We start from the raw sequence: 22862 nt of genomic DNA, 5'->3' as shown, positions 1-22862 counted from the left end.
CAACAACAACAACAACACGAAATAATTAACTGCAGTGACGTATAATAGTCAAAATGACGTCACGAAATAAAGAGAAACGAAAGTGCTGCGCAACAATTGAAAATACGAACAACGGGATATAATGAATAAAGAAAATCGTCTGAAAAGCCGCTGGGAGAACAGGAAATACAAAAAAATACCCAAAATACCTACCAACACCACAAACAGACATACAGTCAGTCACGCTCCAAAAACACACATACACGCATTCAAATACGTTCCCAATACATTCAAAAACATACATTAACATAGACGCTACAACACACATAATATTCCCACACTTATGTTCAAATAGAATGCATAAATACATACACATACATACATGCACACACACATACGTACATATATATACATATACAATACATACATACATGCATGCATGCATGCATGCATACATACATGCATACATACATAAATACATCCTACAAGCAAACAAATACCAATGATACAACGTCCTAATATACACACATTCTAAAATCAAATTCAAAAGACAAATATTTTTACCCCTTCTCAAAATTAATATACGTATAAAAATAATAAGCAAAAAATATTTATTGCACACACATATACAAATATACATACACACACATACATATAAACATACACACACACACACACATACATATAAACATACATACACAAACAATCATACATACACACACCATACATACCCACACACAAATCATAAATACATACACACACCCATACATACACACATATACATGTACATACATACATACATACATATAAACACACACATACATATAAACATACATACACACAAAATCACACACACACATACATACACACATATTGTCAAAGATATTTTAGACAGCAGACAGACAGACAGACACGACAGACGCGTGTGCAGTTAGCAAAGTAGCAAGGCATAGGAAGTGGTGAGTTGGGTTGGGTTGGTAGCTGAATGTCTGGAGATGAAGTGTGTGTGTGTGTGTTTATTGATGATGAAGATGTTGGTGATGTAGATGATGATGGTGACGAAGATGGTTGGGATGATGATGTAGGTGGATAAAGATGTAGATGATGGTGAAAATGAGTAATAATAATGAGACGCTAATTTTTTTAACAAACAAACAAACATACAAACAAACAAACAAACATTCATACATACATACAAACCAACAAACATATAAACAATCAAACAAACAAACAAACATACATACAAACAAACAATCAAACAAACAAACCCATCTACGTTGCGCTTATATGTCTCTGTGTGTGTACATGTGGTGTACATTAGACGGAGACACATAAACGTGCAGATCACTTGTATAAAATCAAGTAGAAATAGAAACAGCACAAATAAAGAGGAACGCAACAAAATTTCACAGTTTTCACTCCACAAAACAAAGTTGCGGGTCTTCAAACATCAATATGAAAGCTAAAAGAGAACAAGACAATCACACTCGTACCAAGACGACGAAAACAATCCGAAAGAAGATTCTTAAGTTTCATTCAAGTGCTCAGATTACCACAAAACTCCACCAAAGATAAATAAATAAATATTAACAACAACTTCGTCAACAACAGCCACAACAACACACACACACACACAAACGCACCACACCATCTCCATTAACAACGTCACCATCCTCACACTGACTGAAGCCAGATAACCACCACAAAGCCTGCAGGACTGCTACAAAACCCCAAATATACAACATCACTCACAAAACCATACAGCAGAGCAGAGCAGCAGATACAAATTAAACTCCACCCAACTCATCAACACCGCAACCAAGCCACCCGACCAACCAACCAGCCACCATCTAAACAAGCACTCCATCCGAACATGCACTCACTCAACTCATCATCTCAATAACCAAGTCATCCATCTGAACATGCCCCTCCAGAGTGCACTTCACAAACTGCTTCAGAATTCCGGAACTGGTCGACCGGATGCTGACCAATCTCATGATGATCCTTCCGGGACGGTTCCTATCCCCACGGAAGCGGCAGTTGTTGTAGTGCTGAAGACAGGCGATCAAGTTGTTCTGCGCAACCAGAACTTGCTGGCGGTTTATTAAGTTCGGTACATCTGTTCGCGAGGTTGTCGTTGTTGTTGATATTTGTATTGTTGTTGTTGTTAGCCTTCCAACCATCCAACCAACCATCCAACCAACCAATCAACCATCCAACCAACCAATCAACCATCCAACCAACCAATCAACCATCAAACCAACCAATCAACCATCCAACCAACCAATCAACCATCCAACCATCCATCTAACCAACCATCCAATCCACCAATCATCCAACCAATCAACCATCCAACCATCCATCTAACCAACCATCCAACCAATCAACCATCCAATCAACCATCCAACCAACCAATCAACCATCCAACCAACCAATCAATTATCCAACCAACCAATCAACCATCCAACCGACCAGGGTAGAAAAGGACAATAGCACAAAGAACAGCAAACTCATTCTTGTCTATGTTCAACTTCTTAAACTGGTCCACCAATGAGAGGGAAGATCTAATGACGTCATCGTTCCAGCCCAGCGACAGACATTCGTCTGACGTCAGGAGTATTGAATCGCTGAACATCAATCTGTTCTCCGACGCCATGGACCTGTTGCGGTTTGACGTCACGTTGCACGTAATTAAGATGGTTAACACGATGATGAAGATGTGATGATGATGAAGATGATGATGATGAAGATGATGAAGATGTGATGATGATGAAGATGATGATGATGAAGATGTGATGATGATGACGATGATGAAGATGTGATGACGGTTAACACAATGATGACGATGATGAAGATGACGATGATGAAGATGACGATGATGAAAGATGTGATGGTGATGACGAAAAATGATGATAACAAGTTGCAGCATGGGAACAAGATCGAATGAAGCGCTGGTGGAGCGTAAAATTTTGCTAGCGTCATATTTATTCCCCAGGCGTCATCGTCACGTAAACAAACATTCTTCACATCCAATGCAAACAACACCAAATGTGCGAAATGCTGTCTGGGTTCGTAACAGGTCTTCAAATCTGACGGTCAAAAACTTCAATTCAATTCAATCCCATGCTGTGAGAGCTGTCACAGTGTGCTCACTCTTTAAACGTGACCTTTAACCTAACCTTAACGTGACCTTGAAAGGTTAACCTTTAACCTTTTTAACCTTTAAACGTGACTTTCAACACTTTCAGATTTCACCAACCTCATCAGTGGAAATAAATAAATTATATGTCGCAGCAAACAGGCAGTGACACTGAACTGGACTCAAAGTCTATTTATAGCAGCTTCCATAAAGTCTATTTATAGCTTCCATAAAGTCTATTAATAAAAAAAAACACTGCCTCACCAAATCACATTCAGTCATACAAATTCGACCCATCAACAACAGCCAATTGCGACAAGCAATAATCTCAAAACAACCAATCACAAATCATCAACCGAATTTCATAATAAGCAGTCATCCAATCACAGCCACCCAGCCAACCAACCGGAAGATTAGCCTTAGGAGGTACAAATCAACGAACGACCTCTTCAACATCGAAACTCGGTCACCCATCTGCAAACTGGCGAACCCTGGTGGTGGTGATGGTGGTGATGATGATGGTGGTGACGATGGTAATGATGGTGATGTAAGGATAACGATGACGATAGTGATGATGACGATGTGGTGGTCATGATAATAATTATAACCCAATCTTTTATTCATCAGCCAATCAATTTATAACTCAATCAATTCATCTGAATTTTGAATATCAAACACTTTATTTAGACATCAACCAACCAACCAACCAACCAACCAACCAGTCAATCAACTAATCAACCAACCAGTCAGCCAATCAATTAATCAACCAACCAATCGGCCAATCAACCGACCAATCAACCAATATATCAGTCAACCAGTCAACCAACCAGTCAGCCAATCAATTAATCAACCAACCAGTCAGCCAATCAATCAACCAACCCCTCTCACTCACTGGGAACCTTTCTAGCCCATTCAACAATCATCCTCAATTCAGAGAACGCCGCATGCATCAAATCATTCATCATGAGATGGTGTTGTTGATGGTGCCGTGAATGTTGTTGTTGTTGTTGCGGATGTTGTTGATGATAGAGGAATTGCTGCTGTGGTTGTTGTTGTTGTTGAGACAGTTGATGTTGTTGCTCTATTGAGATTTGTTGCTGTTCATTATGATGTTGTTGCTGTTGTTGTGGATGTTGTTGATGTTGTGGTTGTTGCTGAGTGACACTGTCAAGAAGCAATAAATGATGCGGTGAAGAGTCTGGAGCTAAAAAATTGTTGAAATTTTTGCAAATCATATGAGAATGAATTACTCTACATTGAAATAATATTAATGATCATAATAATATTATTATTATTTATTATAATATTATTATTAAAAATAATAATAATATTATTATTATTAATCATTATGATTAACTACACCAATCAGAACATTGAAACATAATTTGGCACTTAAACCAACAAAGGTACTCGAAGCTTTGTTGACTGCGACTCAGTTGTGTGCCGAATAAAGATGCCTAATACGCAACTGTACAGACGATTACATAATGCACCAACACACATACACGTATACAAAACAAAACTTCAACAATATAAACATAATGATTAATGGCAATACAAACAGCAAAGTTTAAAGTCAGCGCTATGAAACAAACAAAGAAATAAAAACATAAAAAGTATAATTGTAAATAATGTTTTTTTTTAAACCGTAAACAACACAGACAAATTGAAGACGCAGGACAATTAGAGTAGACTACGATACGACAAACTATAAACACAAACAACATAGATATATCAAAGACAAACAACGTAAACAACATAGACATAATAAACATAAACAGCTCAAGCAACATAGACATAATAAACTTAACCAGCGTGAAAACATAGATATCATAAAAACCTAAACATAGATATAATGAAAATCGAAAAATATTAAACATAGATAAAATAAACACGGACAACGTAAACAACGCAAGAGACATACAAAAATGGCTCCAATTAATTAAGTAGAACATATGCCTGGAGATAATGGGATGAGCATGTGTGTATGTATGTATATGCATTGTCCTATGTGCAGTGTGTCCTATGTGCAGTGCACCAACACAATCAATACAACATTCGTTTAACTTTCTGTCAATACGATTTTGTTGCACCATTTTTTAATGCAGACCAATCAAACGACATAAATAACTAAAAAATAATAACTTTTATTTTATAAAAATTTAATAAAAAAATATTAACAGAAAACACTTTAGTCAGCTGTATAATTGCGTGGTACATTAAATAGGGGTGATAATAATGAAATGAGGACGATGATGGCTGATGATAATTAAGATGACAATAATATTACCTAGGATGCTAATGACGAGATCAATAATAACGATCGTTATTGGTGATAATAATGATAATAAGAACCGTGCAATGTGATTATAGTGATAATTGGATTACTTAGTTTCGAACGCAAAGAAGTCCACGAGTGTCATAGGCAAAAGTGCAAAAGGCGTTAATTTGCAAGTATGCCTTCAAGGACCTTGTACAATGTAGGTTTATACCAGGGTGTATGCCCCCAAGAACCTTGTATAATGTAAGTTTATACCAAGGGGTGCATGTCTATCAATGTGTTCATGTGTATCAAAGGGTAAAATATCGCCACATAAAAAACAAAGATTGATTCGATGAAAAACGAAAATGATGACGACACGTAAGGCGTACGAACTGGGAGTTGTCGGGATGAGATCGGGCCTGGTGGACATCAACTCGGAAAGGAAGGCATCATACTCCTCAACTGTTGTGGCTGGTGCCGTTGCTGCATCATCGTGCAAGCCGCTCGCTTCTGTTTCAGATTTTTTTTATAATTTTTTTAATGTTATTTCATGCTAGAGTTTGTAACAAAATTATTTATAATTACAACTGTATAACTTTTAAAATTTGTTTTAATACTGTATGTAAGGTCCAGTTTGATTATGACTGTATTAGGCTGTTAGTGTTTGTCAGTGGTCTCAAAATTATTTCTCAAACTTTTACATATTTTCAGTTTAGGACTCCAAATTAACTAAAAGATCACATCGATACTTCCATATCAATATCAACTAAAAGTATCACATTGATTAGTTAATAGCCAGCCTAAGCCAGAAATATGCCACTAAATAATCTCTTCCATTAGAACCATCAGGATTGATAATATTTAATTTAACTTCAATAACTTATATACATTCATGCAAACAATTTTTTTATTCCTGACTCAATAACATGATGCACAAACACAAATCTTGAGTAAAAAATGGCCTTAGACCTCTGAACTATCTACTGCAGAATCTAACATAAATAGACACATTTTTTTTGTTAAATAAGTAACACATGAATAATATAACAACTTTAAAGTACTTCCTTTACAAATTTCAATTGCAAACTGTTCTTAACACTTAAATTTTTTTTTGTGCAATTTTCAACATCATAGTATACAGTTAATTATGATAATTTTATCCAGAATTATCTATTAAATAAAAATGAAACAAAAACTGTAATGCGAGTAACAATAACAATAAAACATGCAAAATGAAGGTAAACTGGGAAATTAGACATATACCACACCTGACATGTTGGAAAACCAAAAGGTTTCAAAGTTAATAATTCTTGCTGACATAAAAGATGGCAAATGGTTGAAATACTATTAAGTAACATTCGATTCCATGAAATCCAGGTTTGAAAATGAATGAAGTGATGTTTGATTTCGTTGTGCAACTTTCAATATCTTTGTCTTTTAAGGTTTACTAATCATCAACTTTTTAATTTTTCAAAGATTATTGTTAATGTTATGTTATTGGATTTTATTTTTTGTTACAAATATATCAACAAAATGCTTTATTAATATTTATTCATTCAAATTTTATTAAATTGTATTGAATCATTTGAAAATAAAAAGCATGATTGATTAGTAGTTGTATTTTGTGCAACAATCATCCTCATTAAAATATAATTATATAATATAATCATAATAAAATTAAAATATATCTAATTAAAATTAATTATTAAAACATGCCCTCCAACTTGAAATCTTTTGTTCAATTAATTCAATTAATTTACTCACACATTTATTTCAATATAATATAAAAATTTTATTAATTAAAAAACAATTAAATCATAATTATTATAACTCAATGATAATTTAAATAAATCTATTAAAAAATTAATTGAAATTTTTAAAAATATTGAACTAACTAATACAATCCAGACAAAAAATAAATATAAAAGGATAAGATAATAATAATTGATAAATAATTAAATTAAATTAATTTAATAATCTCTACCTTTATCAGTTTTTGACAATTGAAAATATGAAAAAAATAAAATTTGTTCGAATAACGCGTACCATATAATTATAATAAAATAATTTTTAAAATATAATAATAAAACGCTGGCTGAAACAAACATACGTACGTAAGAAAACCTCACGAACGCTTCTTCATCCAAGGACAATTAAAACACTCAATAGCAAGCACAGTGCAACATGGCACAATGATAATACATTTAACATTGGGTATATGATACCAGACATACAATTCTTAACATACACATACAAATTCATATATTTTTACAAAGGTATATATGTATATTATATATAAAATACATTACATAATGTACATGAGATAGTTCATATGTACTTAAATATGAAGATAGACTGTATGTAATTGAAAACTGTGGCTCTGAGTCTGCAGCCTGTGTGTGTATGTGTGTATAAATAAATGTAAGTAAACATTGGCATCCTTGAATACATGTCTTGCTATACATGTACAACTGCAATGTATACATGTCTAATCCGTTGTACAATGTATAATGCTCTACGGCATGAGCTATTGCACGTCTTGTGTATGCTATACAAAGTATATTACACATTACAGACAATACAGTGTTAAGTTCGTGTTTATATGTACCTGAATGTTTGCATGGTGTTATACTGCATATATAAATTGTATAATGTTACGCGTACATATGTTTATTTGTACAACGGGGCCTTGAAGACTTATCTCTGACGTTCGTTAGGCGTGCAGTTTCGTTTCGAATATCGAGATGATAACGAGAATATGAAGGCGAATGCACGTTAAATTCGACAATAAATGAATTTATACCTCTGTTTGCTATATATTTTGTCAAAAACGTGCAGGCTTAGCTGTTAAATCATTTCGATTATAGTTAAATAAAACTCTAGTTTTGAACGGTTCAAAAATTTAACATTTTTAGCTGGTGGTTGAATTTAAAACGATAAAAAGATGAATTTTATTTCTGCTGAAAATTATGTTCAAAACCTCGGCCGACACATACGAGCATGTTTGCATTGACGTCTCAAGGTCGGCCTCTGATGGCACTTCAAACGCTTCAACATCGTCCCTAATGATATCGATAACGCACGTATTACGCGCCAATAAAAGAAGATTTATTTAAACATTCCAATGTTTTTAATGTAAAAAACAAACTGAACACATTTTGTTGAATGTAAATGATTTATTTTTTCATTAGTTGTAAAAAAGAAAAAAAGAAAAGCATCAGTACGTTTGAGCAAGTTCAGCCAGAACAACCTCTGCATCCACAGTTCACGCATTCTACAATTTTACCCTGCAATTGAAAACAAATTTATTAATTTATTTAAAGTTTAGTTAATTAGGTTAATGTTTACATCATTTTAGAGAGGCTACAACATTGAAATAAACTTAAAAAACTGATAAATTTTAATTCCAAAGGCACAGAGGCCCAGAAGTTTGTTTTATGGCATGCAATGGGAAAGATGTATCTGGAGTGAGAGAAAGAGAGACGGATGAAATCTCGTTGACAAACAATAGAGACTGGGAAGGAATACACTAACCACACACACGTTCAGAATACACTAACCACACACACGTTCAGAATACACTAACCACACACACGTTCAGAAAATATACGTTGCACAATGCTGAGATGCCTTTTTTAAATGAGTTATGAAAAAGAAATTACAACAGAGGAGAGGCATTGAAATTTGAAAGCTAAGCTTCTCTGAGAAAAAACATTGGAAGGATGGACGAAACAATATGAAATTCAATTGTCCACAGGGAAAAAAATTTAAAGAATAGAAATTTAAAAAAATTAGCAGCAGTTGAAACAATGTTGTCAGTATGTTGATGCATTCATTTGAAAATGCATCTCTAGAAGGTATGCCATGCAGCAAGATCCGCCCAGACTATTAGAACATATTTAGAAAAACAGGTGAGTTGAAAAATACTCCAAAATGAAAAGTAAACACCATCATAAAAACTACACAGGGTATATGTACCACAAGTCCACAGCCAGGAAAGTTAAATACATGCTGTGCTGGATGCCATATATCCTTTAAAACTTGCGAGACAATAATTTCATAATCAATGAAGTTATCAACTAGCCAACACACCTCTTCCAGTTTAGATTTTGGAACCCTGCAGATGCAGTTGGTGTGGAAGTTGGTGTCTTGTGTTTGTATGCAACGTAGGCAGCAGAGGTTCTCGTAGCCTGTCTTCTTCCACTTCGCAATGAGGTTGGCATCGGCAATCTTCTCTTTCAAACAGTATTCGTATAGTTCTGCTCGATGGAACAACAGTAAAAGTTACAAAAACTATTTAGATATAAAATCAGTAAAAATATTTAACACAAAAATTTTAGTCATCTGACGTGCTTGAGTTGAAGATATCTGGAGAAGTTATATTTGAATGGATTTATTGTGGGACAATAATGGCAAGAATGAAATGGCAGAAACCATTGAAACTTGACACGGAATACATGAAAAACTTTAACGATCATGCAAAACACTCAAATTAATTTTATCACATGAAATATTTTTCATTATATAAAACTACCGTTGCAATTGCACATAACTGAGGTGCTATTTGTGAACCTTATCTCATGATTCATAACATAATTTTCAGTTTAATGAACATTTAATTAATTATATTTTTTGTAATAATATAATATAATTAACATTAACATGATGTTGTTTCTGTTGTAATGATGTTTCTAATGAGATTCACAATGAAAATAATGGCAGACATAATGATGATGATGACGTGAATAAAATAGCAACAGTATCACTACCCAATTGAAAACAACGGCTACTAAAAAAAAAACAAAAAACATTTTTGAGCAAGCCAGAACCAAAACTGGAACAAAATAAAATAAATGAATTTTAATACAACCGCGACAAGCAAACTAACAGACAAAACAGAATGGTAATTGAAATACGTAGACATACTCAATTATATGAATCTTTGAAAATTGAAATATGAAACAAAATATGAGTGAAATGATTTGATTGTGGAACTGACAAACAATAAAACAAACCTCTCGATATAGCCTTTCTTTTATAAAAAAGATCAAAAATATATCTGGACTTTTGTCCGTGAATTCTAAAAATGGGCCACAGTGCTTCGGCTTTCCTCATTCCTTCGTGGGGGTCAGTCTCGGCTTAGAGGAAAGAAACGTAAGTTTTAAAAATATTTAAAAAAATCATAAATAAGTGATAAAATAAATTAAAATTAATAATTTATGAAATTATAAATTAAAATTTTAGTTTAGAACTGAAACACAAATTGACATAAAATAAAAGGGCCTGATATAGATAATGATATATATCATAATTTGTAGATCTTCTTTTAAATTTAAATTAAAGTAAAAACAAACTTTATTAAATTATTTAATAATTTAATTATCAAAATAAAAGATTAATTTAATTTTCTAATTAACATCTTGGTGTTGGTCAGTGGCAAGCAAATAAAAATTTTAAAAAATTTAACTAAAATGTTTGATGCCAGTCCAAAATAAAGTGCACCACAACCTCCAACTTCACTTACCCTCTCTCATTTTCTGGTCCAACTCCTCCAGCGTTGGCTCAATTAATTCCCATCCTTCTGGTGGCGGTTTACGACTTCGTTTCACTTTCGGCATAATTATTTCAAATAATATAAATTATTAAGTTTAATTATTTCAATGAATAAAAAATAATATATTAATTATTTCAAAGGATAAAAAATAATATATTTAATTATTTCATAGGATAAAAACGAGAACAAAGAGCGATAAAAAAACGAATCCCGATAAACATAAACAATTGAACGCTTAGAAAGTTATTCATTTGTATAGCAAAGATCAAAAACCATATACATAAAGCTTTTTTTTTTTTATTTCGTTCTTTAAACATTTAGAATCGAACTGACTCTGAGACCGTTAGAAGTAATATTCTTTGATTGGATTACATCAGGTTGGCTAGGCAGAGAGTTCGACTGTGCTCCGTGTGATATTATATTATGAAAAAAAGGTTCAAAAGTTTTATCTTATTTCATCTAAAGTAATTATACCCATAAAATTGTTAACTGGAATCGCTTTATCAACCTTCTACAGTTCGCTGCAATATTACAGCTAAATTTAATTAAAAATGCGCAAAAAGAACGTATGAATCCAAAAGTGTTGTTATAGAAGTTTTGATGGGGCTAGTATCAGCCGACAAACTCTGCGTGATTGAATCGTAAATATTTAGAAAAATGGAAACCTAAATGGAGTGTTTTTTGCCATTTTGGAAGCGTGTAGAGAGAGGGTGCAGATCTTATTTTTATTTATTTTTCTTTATAACATGCAGACACAGCATGCAAGGCAGTAGTACAAAATTAAATGAATTAGTAAATAAATAAATACAAAAACGGAGAAAGAAAAATGTTTAAACATGAAAAATAAAATAAAATAAAATAAATTATAATAAAAAAATAAATAAAAAAAAGACAATAAAATATAAAATAAAGTAATGACATAAAAACGCAAATTAATAGACTAGATGATGACTTAGTGAGTTTGTGAGGTGATCGATAAATAAAAACTAGTTCTGTGAATGATAAAGTTTCAATGAATGTTAATATGTTTGAGGTGTCTTGTGATGAAAGTCTATTCCTGGGATGTAGATTGGGCGACGACTTGATAGTTATGTTTGCTTCTTACGGAAGAAGAGCACGAAATAGAAATGGAAAACTTTAGTAAATCGCTCCAACTCAAAACTGCAAAGATGTCTTGTCTAATATTAACATCAAATAAATGAATTTACATTGATTTGAAAGATGGGATACTTTCTAACGAATATATATATATATATATATATATATACATATATATATATATATATATATATATATATATATATATATAGAAACACATTCTATAATATATCAATATATCAATAATTGCATTTCTGACAGTCTTTATCCAATATATATATATTCTATATATATGTTCATAGAGTGTCGCCAGACATTGTCAAAAACCTAAGGAAAACCAAATAATCAACATTGCTATCTATAACTAATAGCAGTCATCGAGTTAGCTCAGTAGGTGCCACGTCTCGCGCTGCTAATACGCGATGGTAGAGCCGATTCGAAAACTGTCTAAACTCTATGGGTATAATATACTGCAAAAATGCAAGATGATTATAGGATCAGAGAAATAAAAATAGAACTGACCGGTTCGTATTTTTCTGCTGCCTTACTAACCTAGAGCAAAATATGCAACGCTACAGAATTGAATTCAGTCAACATGCAATTTACTCACATCATAACACGAACAGCTGTACATATGCGATTGAATTCTACTGCGATTGTTTTTTAGGAATCTCTCTTCCTTCCGTATTTCCCATCACTTTCGTCGTTAAATAAATGTAAAATACTTGTTATTCGCATGTCCTGCAATAAGAATCTTCATTAGGTCTCAATTAATTTGACAGTAGATGATGAGTAATTTAAATTTGATAAACAAGTTGTACAAAACCCTCAGTCACTACTACTACCAATACACCTTGGTTACGTCACTTTACATGCTGGACTCCTGGGAAAGGAAGCTGTTCAGTTAGTTGATGCGGTTTTTTCAAATTATTAAATCTGTTCCACCATCTGGTTTTTGTTTAACTATGCTGGTGGCTGAGAAGAGAAGATATGTCGTCAAGTTTGTCAATAGTGTGTTTGTAATTGTAATCCAAAATCAAATGTAACCTAATCTAATCAAATACATAATATATTAAAATTTAAAAATGAGTGTGAGGCAAATAATTATAGTCTAGAGTTAAGCTGGAAATTTGATCAGTTGACACAAAACAGCATAAGCAAGAGCAGCACACAAAAAAATAAATTTGCTTTCCCTTACACTTCAAGACACACACACAAATTTATAACTTATTATAATAATATTCTGTTATTTGTATAATTTTATCACACACCACACTAATAATCTTTGTCTTAGCTCTGACCTTCAGAGACCTACTAAATGCCTTTTTACCTGATTTGTCCTCATTCTAATTTTTATTTAGTTATCACTCTAAATATTTTGGTTTTCAAACTCGAAAAATCAAACAATTACTACCCTATGTGGTGGTTCTGTCATTCAATTTACCTTAAATTTTTTAACTACCAGGAGAGTGTATGTAATTAGAATATTTTATTTTAATGAAACTTATTTGCAGACACAGTATTCATACTGCTGTTGATCATGGCTACCTACACAACCATCCTCTACATGCCACCACACATCCAGATGTGGAAGAGAGTTTTTAATGATTCCTTCGACTCCATCAACAATTTTATATTCCCATCATCCTCTATAGACCAGAAGAAATTGTAAAACTTGTTTTGACATTTCAACTTTAATAGTTGTTCATAGTTTATATTGTATAGTTAAATTTTTTAAACGTTGGGCCTTTGTGATATTATGAACTGAGTTTTTATGAACATTTACCTTCTCGAAGGGACTGAATTTGGCTCTAGTCAAATGGCATCCACTTTTAGTTTTTACATATGTAAATTTTGCGTTTTGCTTGAATTATTAGTGAAATAAAAGTTATAAACAACTTGCATGTTCAAAATCTTCAACAGACACCCCATCAATTGAATGAAATATATTACAAATCCACATAAAATACTCAAAATAAATTTGCAACGTGGGCGAACATTTCGCAAGTAAAATGATTACGATACCGCGCATGTAGCATAGAATCGTAGTGGCCACATTTTGAAAAGTAAAAAACAACATTCAAACCATTCAAACAGCATTTAAAGGTAGGAAGCATCCATCAGATTACAAATTGAACTTGTGCATCTACCTATTCAATAAAATAACAAATACAGCTTAGATACATGTATGAAAGTTTCCAGATGGTGTGGCTATGACGATGTGACGATTTATTCCTCCTTGGTGCTCTTTTTTTCCTTGTTACTGTTGTCAAAGAATATCGGTGGATTGCGAATGCGACCACGATAAGGTTCGTAATTTCTATGGTAGGGGCGTGATTGTCCCTCATATCTTCCTCTGCCCATTCCTGAAAAGTGTGAACTGCCCCGATAATTTGAATAAACAGGTGGAGGCAATAAATATTGTCTAGGTCCAGGTCGATAATAATCTGGCCCTGGAGCATCCGATACGAACTCTCGTTGACGACGAATATAAGATTCTTTTTGAATAATTTCACCAGGGTAATAACCACCTGGCAGTTTTGGTGGCCTGGAAATCCTCATTGGTATTTCATTAGGCCTAATGTAAGGGTGATGTCTGGTCGATAGGTGATGATAGGGCGGTGGCTCTGCATAAAAATGTCTCTCCGGCTCCTCGTAATATACAGGACGCTGCGGTAACGGCGACACCCTTCTATAACTTCGATATCGGCTTTCTTCTTCGACATAATGCTGTCTAGAGTAGTGAACTGCTGGAGAATATTTAGATACAAATGATCTCATCCTTGTTCCGGGGTATGGATTGGGTGAATGGTTGTTAGGACTGCCTCCTCTCTCTCTCTCACCAGACAAGTGTGGTGACCTTTTTGACGATGGAGACTTCATTGTTTTCTTTCTAGCCGAATTCTTATCCAGCGACAAACTATCTCTCCTACGCTGGTAAGCCAGTGGTGTCCGCCTGCCTCTTGATGTCGACTTGCTTTCTGAGCTTCTGGAACAGCTTTTTGATTGAGACTTGTTGGCTGAATTCTTTTCCATGGAAGATTCTGATGGTGATCTTGGTCCACCTTTCTTAGGTCTTGATGCATGAGGAAATTTCTTTTCAGATGAGTGATGGTCATCGTCTGAGTGGTTAGATGGTAACCTTTGACTATTCAATTTTGTGCTTGTTTTGACATACTTCTTAACCATTTGGTTATTTTTTGAAGACTTCTTTTGCACAGGTGTTGGTGATCTTGAAGATTCCGAAGCAGATGATGAAGATGAACTTGATTGTTTTCTTAACCTTTTTACATGTCCCTGTTTCATTTTGCCAGATCCAGAACGTGATGACGTTGCAGACATGGACCTTTCTTTCTTCTTGACGATTTTAGTCAATGGTTTTATTTCCTTCCTCACAGGTGATTGGTCAGACTCATAAGATTTACTGGGACTCCTGTAAACCATTTTATTCTTAAATTTAGCAGAATCCTTTGAGCTATCATTCCTTTGAGTGGCAAAGTGCTGGTGATTTGCTGATTTTTCATTTTTTTCACTACTGACAGGTGATCTGACAGGAGGGGATGGCGGGGTTCTGCCCAACAATCGAGTCCTGGCCATGTTCAGAGGTGGTGAATGTCCGTCTGAATCTCTTCTCCACGAATTTCTTTGAAAATTTCTCCTTAAGCTTACAGAGTCTCTTTGATCAGATCTTTCTGATGATTTTGATAATGACCTGACAAATGAATAAACAAAATTTTTGTAAAATAAATGGTACAGAATTTAATTAAATATAACATTTCCACGACAAAAAATATTATTTCCACAACTTTAAGAATGAAAGTTACCTGGAATGAGGAGGAACAAATGAAGGAGTCTTGCTGACTTTCCTCTGAAACTCTGGAGATTCCACACTTCTTTTTGGAGAGGAAGACAACAATCTGCGTGCAGACAATCAACATGGATGATTAAATATTCTTTATGTAAGCGCATGTAATTTTTAAATTTAATGAACAAAATATTGTTGGTGAATGTAGTCAACGACATTTTATTTTTATAACCACAAATATTAAGAAAAATTATTTTCTATATATATATATATATTTATGTGTGTGTGTGGTGTGTGTGTTAATTTTTATAAATAAAAGTATACATACACAAAGATACTAATCAACTAATACTAATTTACGGATACTAATCAAAGATTCAGTCAGCCAGTGTATTACGAACCTGGATGGAGGAGGCAGGAGGAAGGAGGAGTCAACTTTCCTATGGAAATCAGGAGAGCCCATGTTACTTCTCTTGGGAGGCGGGGACAACAACCTGATTGGCATCATCATCATCATCATCATAGTTTTTGTATTAACTTTGTAACCATTACTGGAGTTAACAAATGAACTAACAAATAACAAAAGAGCAACGTGTTCGTTGCTAATTGGCAACAATTGAAAGATTAATATTCGAATCAATTAAATTATTCATCTTTTCAAAAAAAAAAAAATAAATAAAAATTTAGTTGAGCTATAGAGAAATGTATCATTCAACCTGGAATTCAAACCACTTTAATTTTGGAAATTTGCGAAATGGAAAACTTGCGAGCATGCAGTGAAGAACATTGAAAACAAGATTGTTAAGAATTGTAAGCATTTAAATGCCTCTGCTGCTGTATATTTGTGTGGTGTGTTGTTCTTAAAAGGACCAATTGATGATGGGGAGAGGATTGGAGCATTCCAGTGTTAAATTATGATGTTGATCCTCTCAATGAATTGTGTTCGCACTGATTATTTATCATTAGTGTAGTGTAGTAGCTTTGTGCTGATAAAACAATACAATTGATGACGTTGATGGCAACAGTTTGTAGATAGACGGTCAAGTAATTTAAACTTCATTCCAAACCAATGTACGAGATGATGAGAGGAGATGATGAGCTGTTTGCTCAATGCCACAAATGAAGGTACTGATGGAACATGATTCAATCCAATACAATGCACTTTAAAATTATGATGATGTTGATGTGTGTAGTTATTTTTTTTTTAATATATTTGATTTCTCTCTTTAGTTTATTGCAGCCTTTTGATTGAATGATTTGAAACGTACTGATCAGATGATTGTTTTTGTTCAAAGAACAAACAACTGATTGTTGAATGTAACAAAGGCACCTGATGCTTTCCAGGAGTTGGCTAATGAATCATTAAACTATGAGGAAGATAAATTTGTTAAATCATTAGTGAAGTAGAATTATGCTGAACAATTGTGTAACTGTGAAAGAGACACAATGAATGAACAAACAAGACTGCATGCAGAAGATTTTGATGTATGTGAGTGCCATACCCCGTTATGTTGTTGTTATTCATTAGATTAAACCTTGACAATCTTTTGATCTGCGACGAATAGCTGACAAATTCATGTACATTGTTACACGGTGTGTTGAAGAACTGTTGAACAATACGAAAGCCGTTGATATAGGGTGCAGAATCGACGAAGCCAGTATCAGACTTAGCAGTTTGCTTACTTTTTAGACAATGTGTTGAGTGCATTCAATTAATTTGATAAAATGATGAACAAAAGAAATTTTAAGCCTAATCATTTCTACAATCTAATTTAATGAAAAAATTAGTATGTTTTGTATGCATGTAGTTCAAGCTAATTAAACAATATTTTAATATTCATGTGAATGAGTAGAATGAATTGAAGCAGAAGAAATGATGATGATTGGGGTGAAGAGATTGCATGTTCGTGTGGTTTGATGTACTGTGGGAGTGCTGATCATTTTCATTTGTTGGTCGACAGTAGTAGAATGTTGAATGAGTTCACTCAACGGAGCGATAGATAGTGCTTTATGCAACTAAACACACTTCAACAGACCAGATAGTGATGCTCAGTTTTGAAATCAATTTGAATTTATGACAATCGCGACTTTTCTAATTAGCCTCTGTTTAATTGAATTGAATAACTAATTCAATGCATGATCACAAAAAATTAATATTTGAAATAATAATTTATATATATATATCATCAGAATCGTATATACATATATATACATAAAAAAACATGATCACATCAGCAAAATACATGCAAATATGAAAAAAAATAAACTGACCTTCCTCTCTGCACAGGTGACCTGGTCAACCTCCTTACAGGCGGTGACATAAGTGGTCTGTGGCCCACAGATTCAGTCTGATCATTGGAATCGTATCTCCTTCTTTTCCTTATGTCCACTGATGGGCCTACCATCCCTAATTTAGACCCAAGAGAAACTGGAGCAGCACTAAGAAGTGGTAGCGGGACAGGAGGGCCAGGAAGAAGAGGTGGCTTTGTGACTATCTCACCTGATGGCATTATCGATGGGATGATAGACTGACCAGACATTGAGGGATACTTCTTTAATTTTGGATATTCATCTGGTCCTTTGTTGGCTTTGGCAAATTCAATTCTAACCTTTGACCCAAGAATCTGAATCGTGAGAATCAAAAAAATTATTCAACAACTTTTAATTACATAAACCATATTTAGAAATTAAATGATTATTGTAATAAATACAAAATAAAAGTTTCAAACTTTTGCTCCGTCCAATTCATGCACCACCCTTTCTGCATCTCTGGCATTTACAAATTCAACAAATGCAAAACCCGGTGGCTTTTTGGCAACCCACACCTCCTGCAACTTTCCATAAGGACCAAATTCTCTGATAAGTTCCTCTCTGAGGATAGTCGGAAGGAGTCCACATACGTACAGTTTGTTTTTTATTCGCCGAGGTGCAGCAGCGCTAGAAAGAGAGCTATCTCTCAATGGTTTTCTTGTTGTTGAACTGCTGGTACTCTGTAATGTAACAGATTAATGACATTCATCATCTATTCTGAAATATCACTTTTTAGGGAAGAGAACATGCAAATTCAAACATTTTCAATATTTTCAAATATCAAAATATCGAATAAACATTTGAATTTAATAATCAAGGCAAGCGACAAAGTTAATTTACTAATTAGGTGTTTGTTTTTTTTAGTTTTGTTAATAAATATGGAATTCAAAATTCATGAACAACATAGCAACAGTTAATGAAAACATAATTGTAATAACAAAGTCACATAATAATAATAATATTAATATAATATTTAATATATAATTTTTTAATACTGTATTAAATATTTACATTTACATCAGTTTTAGAATTTAGTATACTGAATTGAGACCTAAATAAATGAAATGCAAATGAATCTGAATGAGCTGGGCCTAGAATTTTTTATTTTAAGATTGTTGAAAAACGAAAAATTGCAACACCTAAACCTAAAAGTTAAAACTATCTACTAACATTTCTCCGGACTGCAATGACTCGACGCCGACTCGTGGGAAGACCTCGCTTTATCATTTTAGTGCAGCTAACTTTTAACTAATTTTCAAAGGGATTTCCTCAAATAGATCGGCACAAAAACAAAGGCTGGTCACGCAGAAAATGGCTGCCGAAGGATCAAATACTCGATTGTATGTTTTAAGATGTTAATTTCCCATGAGGCGCTTAATTTGCTGCGGTTAAGATATCTATGTTAAACATGGATACATATATATGATAAATATATATATTTTATATATATCCATAATCAAGGGGAGGCCTATTTACCAGCATACAAAACCCTCTTATGGGTTGAAGCAGGGATATGCAAAGAACCTCAATTTTTTCAACTTTTAATTATTTTCAGTAATGTCTCCCCTTGCTCCAAATCATATGACTAGAATAATAGGACTAATCGATCAATTCGATCTATCGTCGTGCTTGGATTGTTGGCTTACGAAACTGCATGGATTTTAACGTGCAAGCTAAATGAAATATTTACTTGATTCAATATGCTTAAAATATTGTAGTAATTCTATTTAATTTTAATAATGATTAATAGAATTATGTATTATTAAATTATTTTTGTTAATTTGAATATAAAAATTGCTTTTGGTCCGGTGAAATCCGGTGGCTTACTGAAGCCGAAGGTTGGCTTAGTAGGATTGAACTATAGTCACACTTTTTTTTTACACTATTCGATCATGTTAAAAATTGGTTTGCTTATGAAATAAACGGCCTAAATAAATCAAAATTGTTATTTGAACAACTATCTTCATTATATTCAATGAATATTTTACATTCTGCTGGTGCTCATAAGAAACTGGCTGCTGAAATCATACGTTGGCTTACATGTAAGTGGCTTACAGGGTTTCATAGAACTCTTACGATAGCACTTTTTTGTACATATAATGCTTTAAATAAATCAATATATTCATATCACAATTATTTTTGTTAGTATAAATATAGAAATTGCTTTTGTCAGGTGAAAAACAGTGGCTTACTGAAGCCGTAGGTTGGCTTAATCGGATTATTTCTCATGTATACAATACTATAAGATAAATCAATCAAACAATCAAACAATCAGGCAGTCGGTCGGTCGGTCGGTCAGCCAACCAGCCAGCCAGCCAGCCAGTCTGTCAGTCAATCAATCAATCAACCAACCGATCAATCAACCGATCAATCAATCAACTAAATTGAATAAACCAAATAAACAAAAATAAAAACAAAAATAAAACTAGAACAAACAGTTAACCGTACAGATCTACAAACAATTTCGAGATTTTAGTAAAGAAAGAAAAACACAGTAGTTGTTTTTGGTAACCAGGAAAAAATGTCTTCAGAAAAAATATCTTCAGTAAAAATATCTTCATTCAAAAAGGTCTTCCAGAAAAAATGCCTTCAAGAAAAAAAGTCTTCAAGAAAAAAAGTCTTCCAGAAAAAACGTCTTCAGGAAAAAAAGTCTTCCAGAAAAAAAATCCAACGATACTATTTGATTTTTAAAATATTCATACATACAAAAAGGAAATCACATTTTTACATAAAAAATTTGTTTCAATAAAAATTAATAAAAATCATAATAACTTTATTATGTTCTTTGTGTATTAATATTATCTGAGAGGTTTATTGGAATGGATTATAGGGTTGTTAAAGTGTTACAGCATGTGCCAAAAACGGTTCTAGGACAATTACATCGACAAAGACCATAAACATATAATTAAGTAAATTGGTTCTCAAGCTTTCTAGCGCAAAATGGCATGTAAATTTAGAACAATCAATGATGATTGATGATGAGAAAGCAATTTGCATGCATTTAATCAATAGTGTAATTTAAATTTAAAAAAAATAGAATTTTATTTCAAGGTTTCTTTGTGTATTAATATCATATAAAAAGTTTATTGGCATGGACTTTAAAGTTGTAAAAATTTTAATCGTTATTTTATTCTGTTACTATGGAAATTATTGAAAATAATAAAGGAGGTCAGAAGTTGTGTTTGGAAGGGTATATGTATACAAGAAAAATTGAGTAGAGGAGCAACGGACCAAAAAACACAAATCGTTGATGATAAAAAATTAAACATTATGCAAAAGACCATAAACATATAATTAAGTAAAATGGTTCTCAAGCTTTCTAGCGCAAAATGGCATGTAAATTTAGAACAATCAATGATGATTGATGATGAGAAAGCAATTTGCATGCATTTAATCAATAGTGTAATTTAAATTTTAAAAAAATAGAATTTTATTTCAAGGTTTCTTTGTGTATTAATATCATATAAAAAGTTTATTGGCATGGACTTCAAAGTTGTAAAAATTTTAATCGTTATTTTATTCTGTTACTATGGAAATTATTGAAAATAATAAAGGAGGTCAGAAGTTGTGTTTGGAAGGGTATATGTATACAAAAAAAATTGAGTAGAGGAGCAACGATTCGTTGGCAATGCTCTAGAAAAACATTTTTCAACTGTTTAGGAGCAATTTCAACAAACATTGAGGTAAATAATCAATATATCTTTTTATTTGTTAATCTGATATATAAATATAAATTCATTTCAATATATATATATTGTCTTTACTAAATTATATAATTAGATTACTGAAATAAAGTGTCAGAAAGAACACAACCATGTTTCAGAACCCGAAGAAATTGCAAAAGCGAAGGTTTTGAATGAAATGAAAAAGACTGCTATACTATCTTCTACGGCCAAACAGAGCCAAATATATGCAGATGCTTTATCGGGGTTAGATGAAGAAGACAGAGCAAATGTAGGCCATAAAGATCACGTGACAAAAACAATTAGAAACCAATTCCAATTGAACCATCCAATACAGAATTCGAAATACCAAAAGCTTGGCAGATGAGAGAAGGCAACGAAAATGTCATCATCTACGACAGTGGAGCCAATCCATTCAACCGGATAATTGTTTTTTCGACATTCGTGCAATTACAACAAATGGGAAGAAGTACTAGGTAGTTACATTTTTTTTATTTAGGAAGAATGCGGCTTATTAAATTAATTAGTTACTTCGAAATTGAAGTTCCATCTGTAATTAAACCACTTCGCTTATTTTTGATATATATTAACTATTATATATTTGCAGATGGTTTATGGATGGTAATTTTAGCTTGTCTCCAAATATTTTTCACCAACTGTACTTTATTAGAGTTGCCTATCTTAACCATTATGTAACATGCGCCTATGCCCTAATGACATCAAGAAATCAGGCGTCATATGAAGAAGTTTTTAAGGCAATTAAAGATAAGGCGCAAGAACACAACATAATTTTGGCTCCAACCACTGTTATGTTAGATTTCGAAATTGCCCCCAGACGTGCCTTACATGATATCTTCGGTGCAAACGTAGAAGTTGTGGGATGTTTTTTCCATTTGACACAGTCAACATGGAGAAAGGTATAGTTGCATGCTTTGTTAACTATTTTTAATCAATTGTCATTTTGCCTGTTTGAATGAAATTTTGCTATGGATTTTTTATTTTTTATTTATTTGTTATCTCAAATTCAGATA

General features: G+C 33.0%; 4 protein-coding genes across 4 annotated transcripts in view; 1 reads left to right on the top strand and 3 right to left on the bottom strand.

The window, feature by feature from the left end:
* Positions 1 to 1862: 1862 nt before the first annotated feature.
* Positions 1863 to 6656, bottom strand: HELRODRAFT_177980 (hypothetical protein; the record flags this gene model as incomplete). The annotated part of the gene is made up of 5 exons (XM_009026126.1): positions 1863 to 2098; positions 2476 to 2639; positions 3525 to 3609; positions 5775 to 5891; positions 6650 to 6656. The coding sequence occupies 5 exons, from the start codon at positions 6654 to 6656 to the stop codon at positions 1863 to 1865; spliced, it is 609 nt and encodes a 202-aa protein (XP_009024374.1).
* A 1961-nt stretch (positions 6657 to 8617) lies between these two features.
* HELRODRAFT_177979 (hypothetical protein) lies at positions 8618 to 10999 on the bottom strand (the record flags this gene model as incomplete). Its single annotated transcript, XM_009026125.1, has 4 exons — positions 8618 to 8668; positions 9474 to 9640; positions 10397 to 10519; positions 10906 to 10999. The coding sequence occupies 4 exons, from the start codon at positions 10997 to 10999 to the stop codon at positions 8618 to 8620; spliced, it is 435 nt and encodes a 144-aa protein (XP_009024373.1).
* Positions 11000 to 18399: 7400 nt separating this feature from the next.
* Positions 18400 to 18747, bottom strand: HELRODRAFT_146726 (hypothetical protein; the record flags this gene model as incomplete). The annotated part of the gene is made up of 2 exons (XM_009026124.1): positions 18400 to 18462; positions 18568 to 18747. Coding segments are annotated over 2 exons (243 nt in total), but the record flags the coding sequence as incomplete, so codon positions are not given.
* Positions 18748 to 20731: 1984 nt separating this feature from the next.
* Positions 20732 to 22862, top strand: part of HELRODRAFT_177977 (hypothetical protein) — a gene marked incomplete at both ends in the record, with an annotated part of 2660 nt that continues 529 nt past the window's right edge. Inside the window, 4 exons of the mRNA XM_009026123.1 lie at positions 20732 to 20797; positions 21929 to 22102; positions 22195 to 22307; positions 22439 to 22748. Of these exons, the coding sequence (XP_009024371.1) occupies positions 20732 to 20797; positions 21929 to 22102; positions 22195 to 22307; positions 22439 to 22748 (663 nt within the window). The remainder of the gene's footprint in view (positions 20798 to 21928; positions 22103 to 22194; positions 22308 to 22438; positions 22749 to 22862) is intronic.

This window comes from Helobdella robusta (assembly GCF_000326865.2).
Source record: "Helobdella robusta unplaced genomic scaffold HELROscaffold_45, whole genome shotgun sequence".
Classification (NCBI taxonomy): Eukaryota; Metazoa; Annelida; class Clitellata; order Rhynchobdellida; family Glossiphoniidae; genus Helobdella; species Helobdella robusta.
Note: the sequence above shows the minus strand (reverse complement) of the source record. Positions and strands in the feature narration are given on the sequence as shown.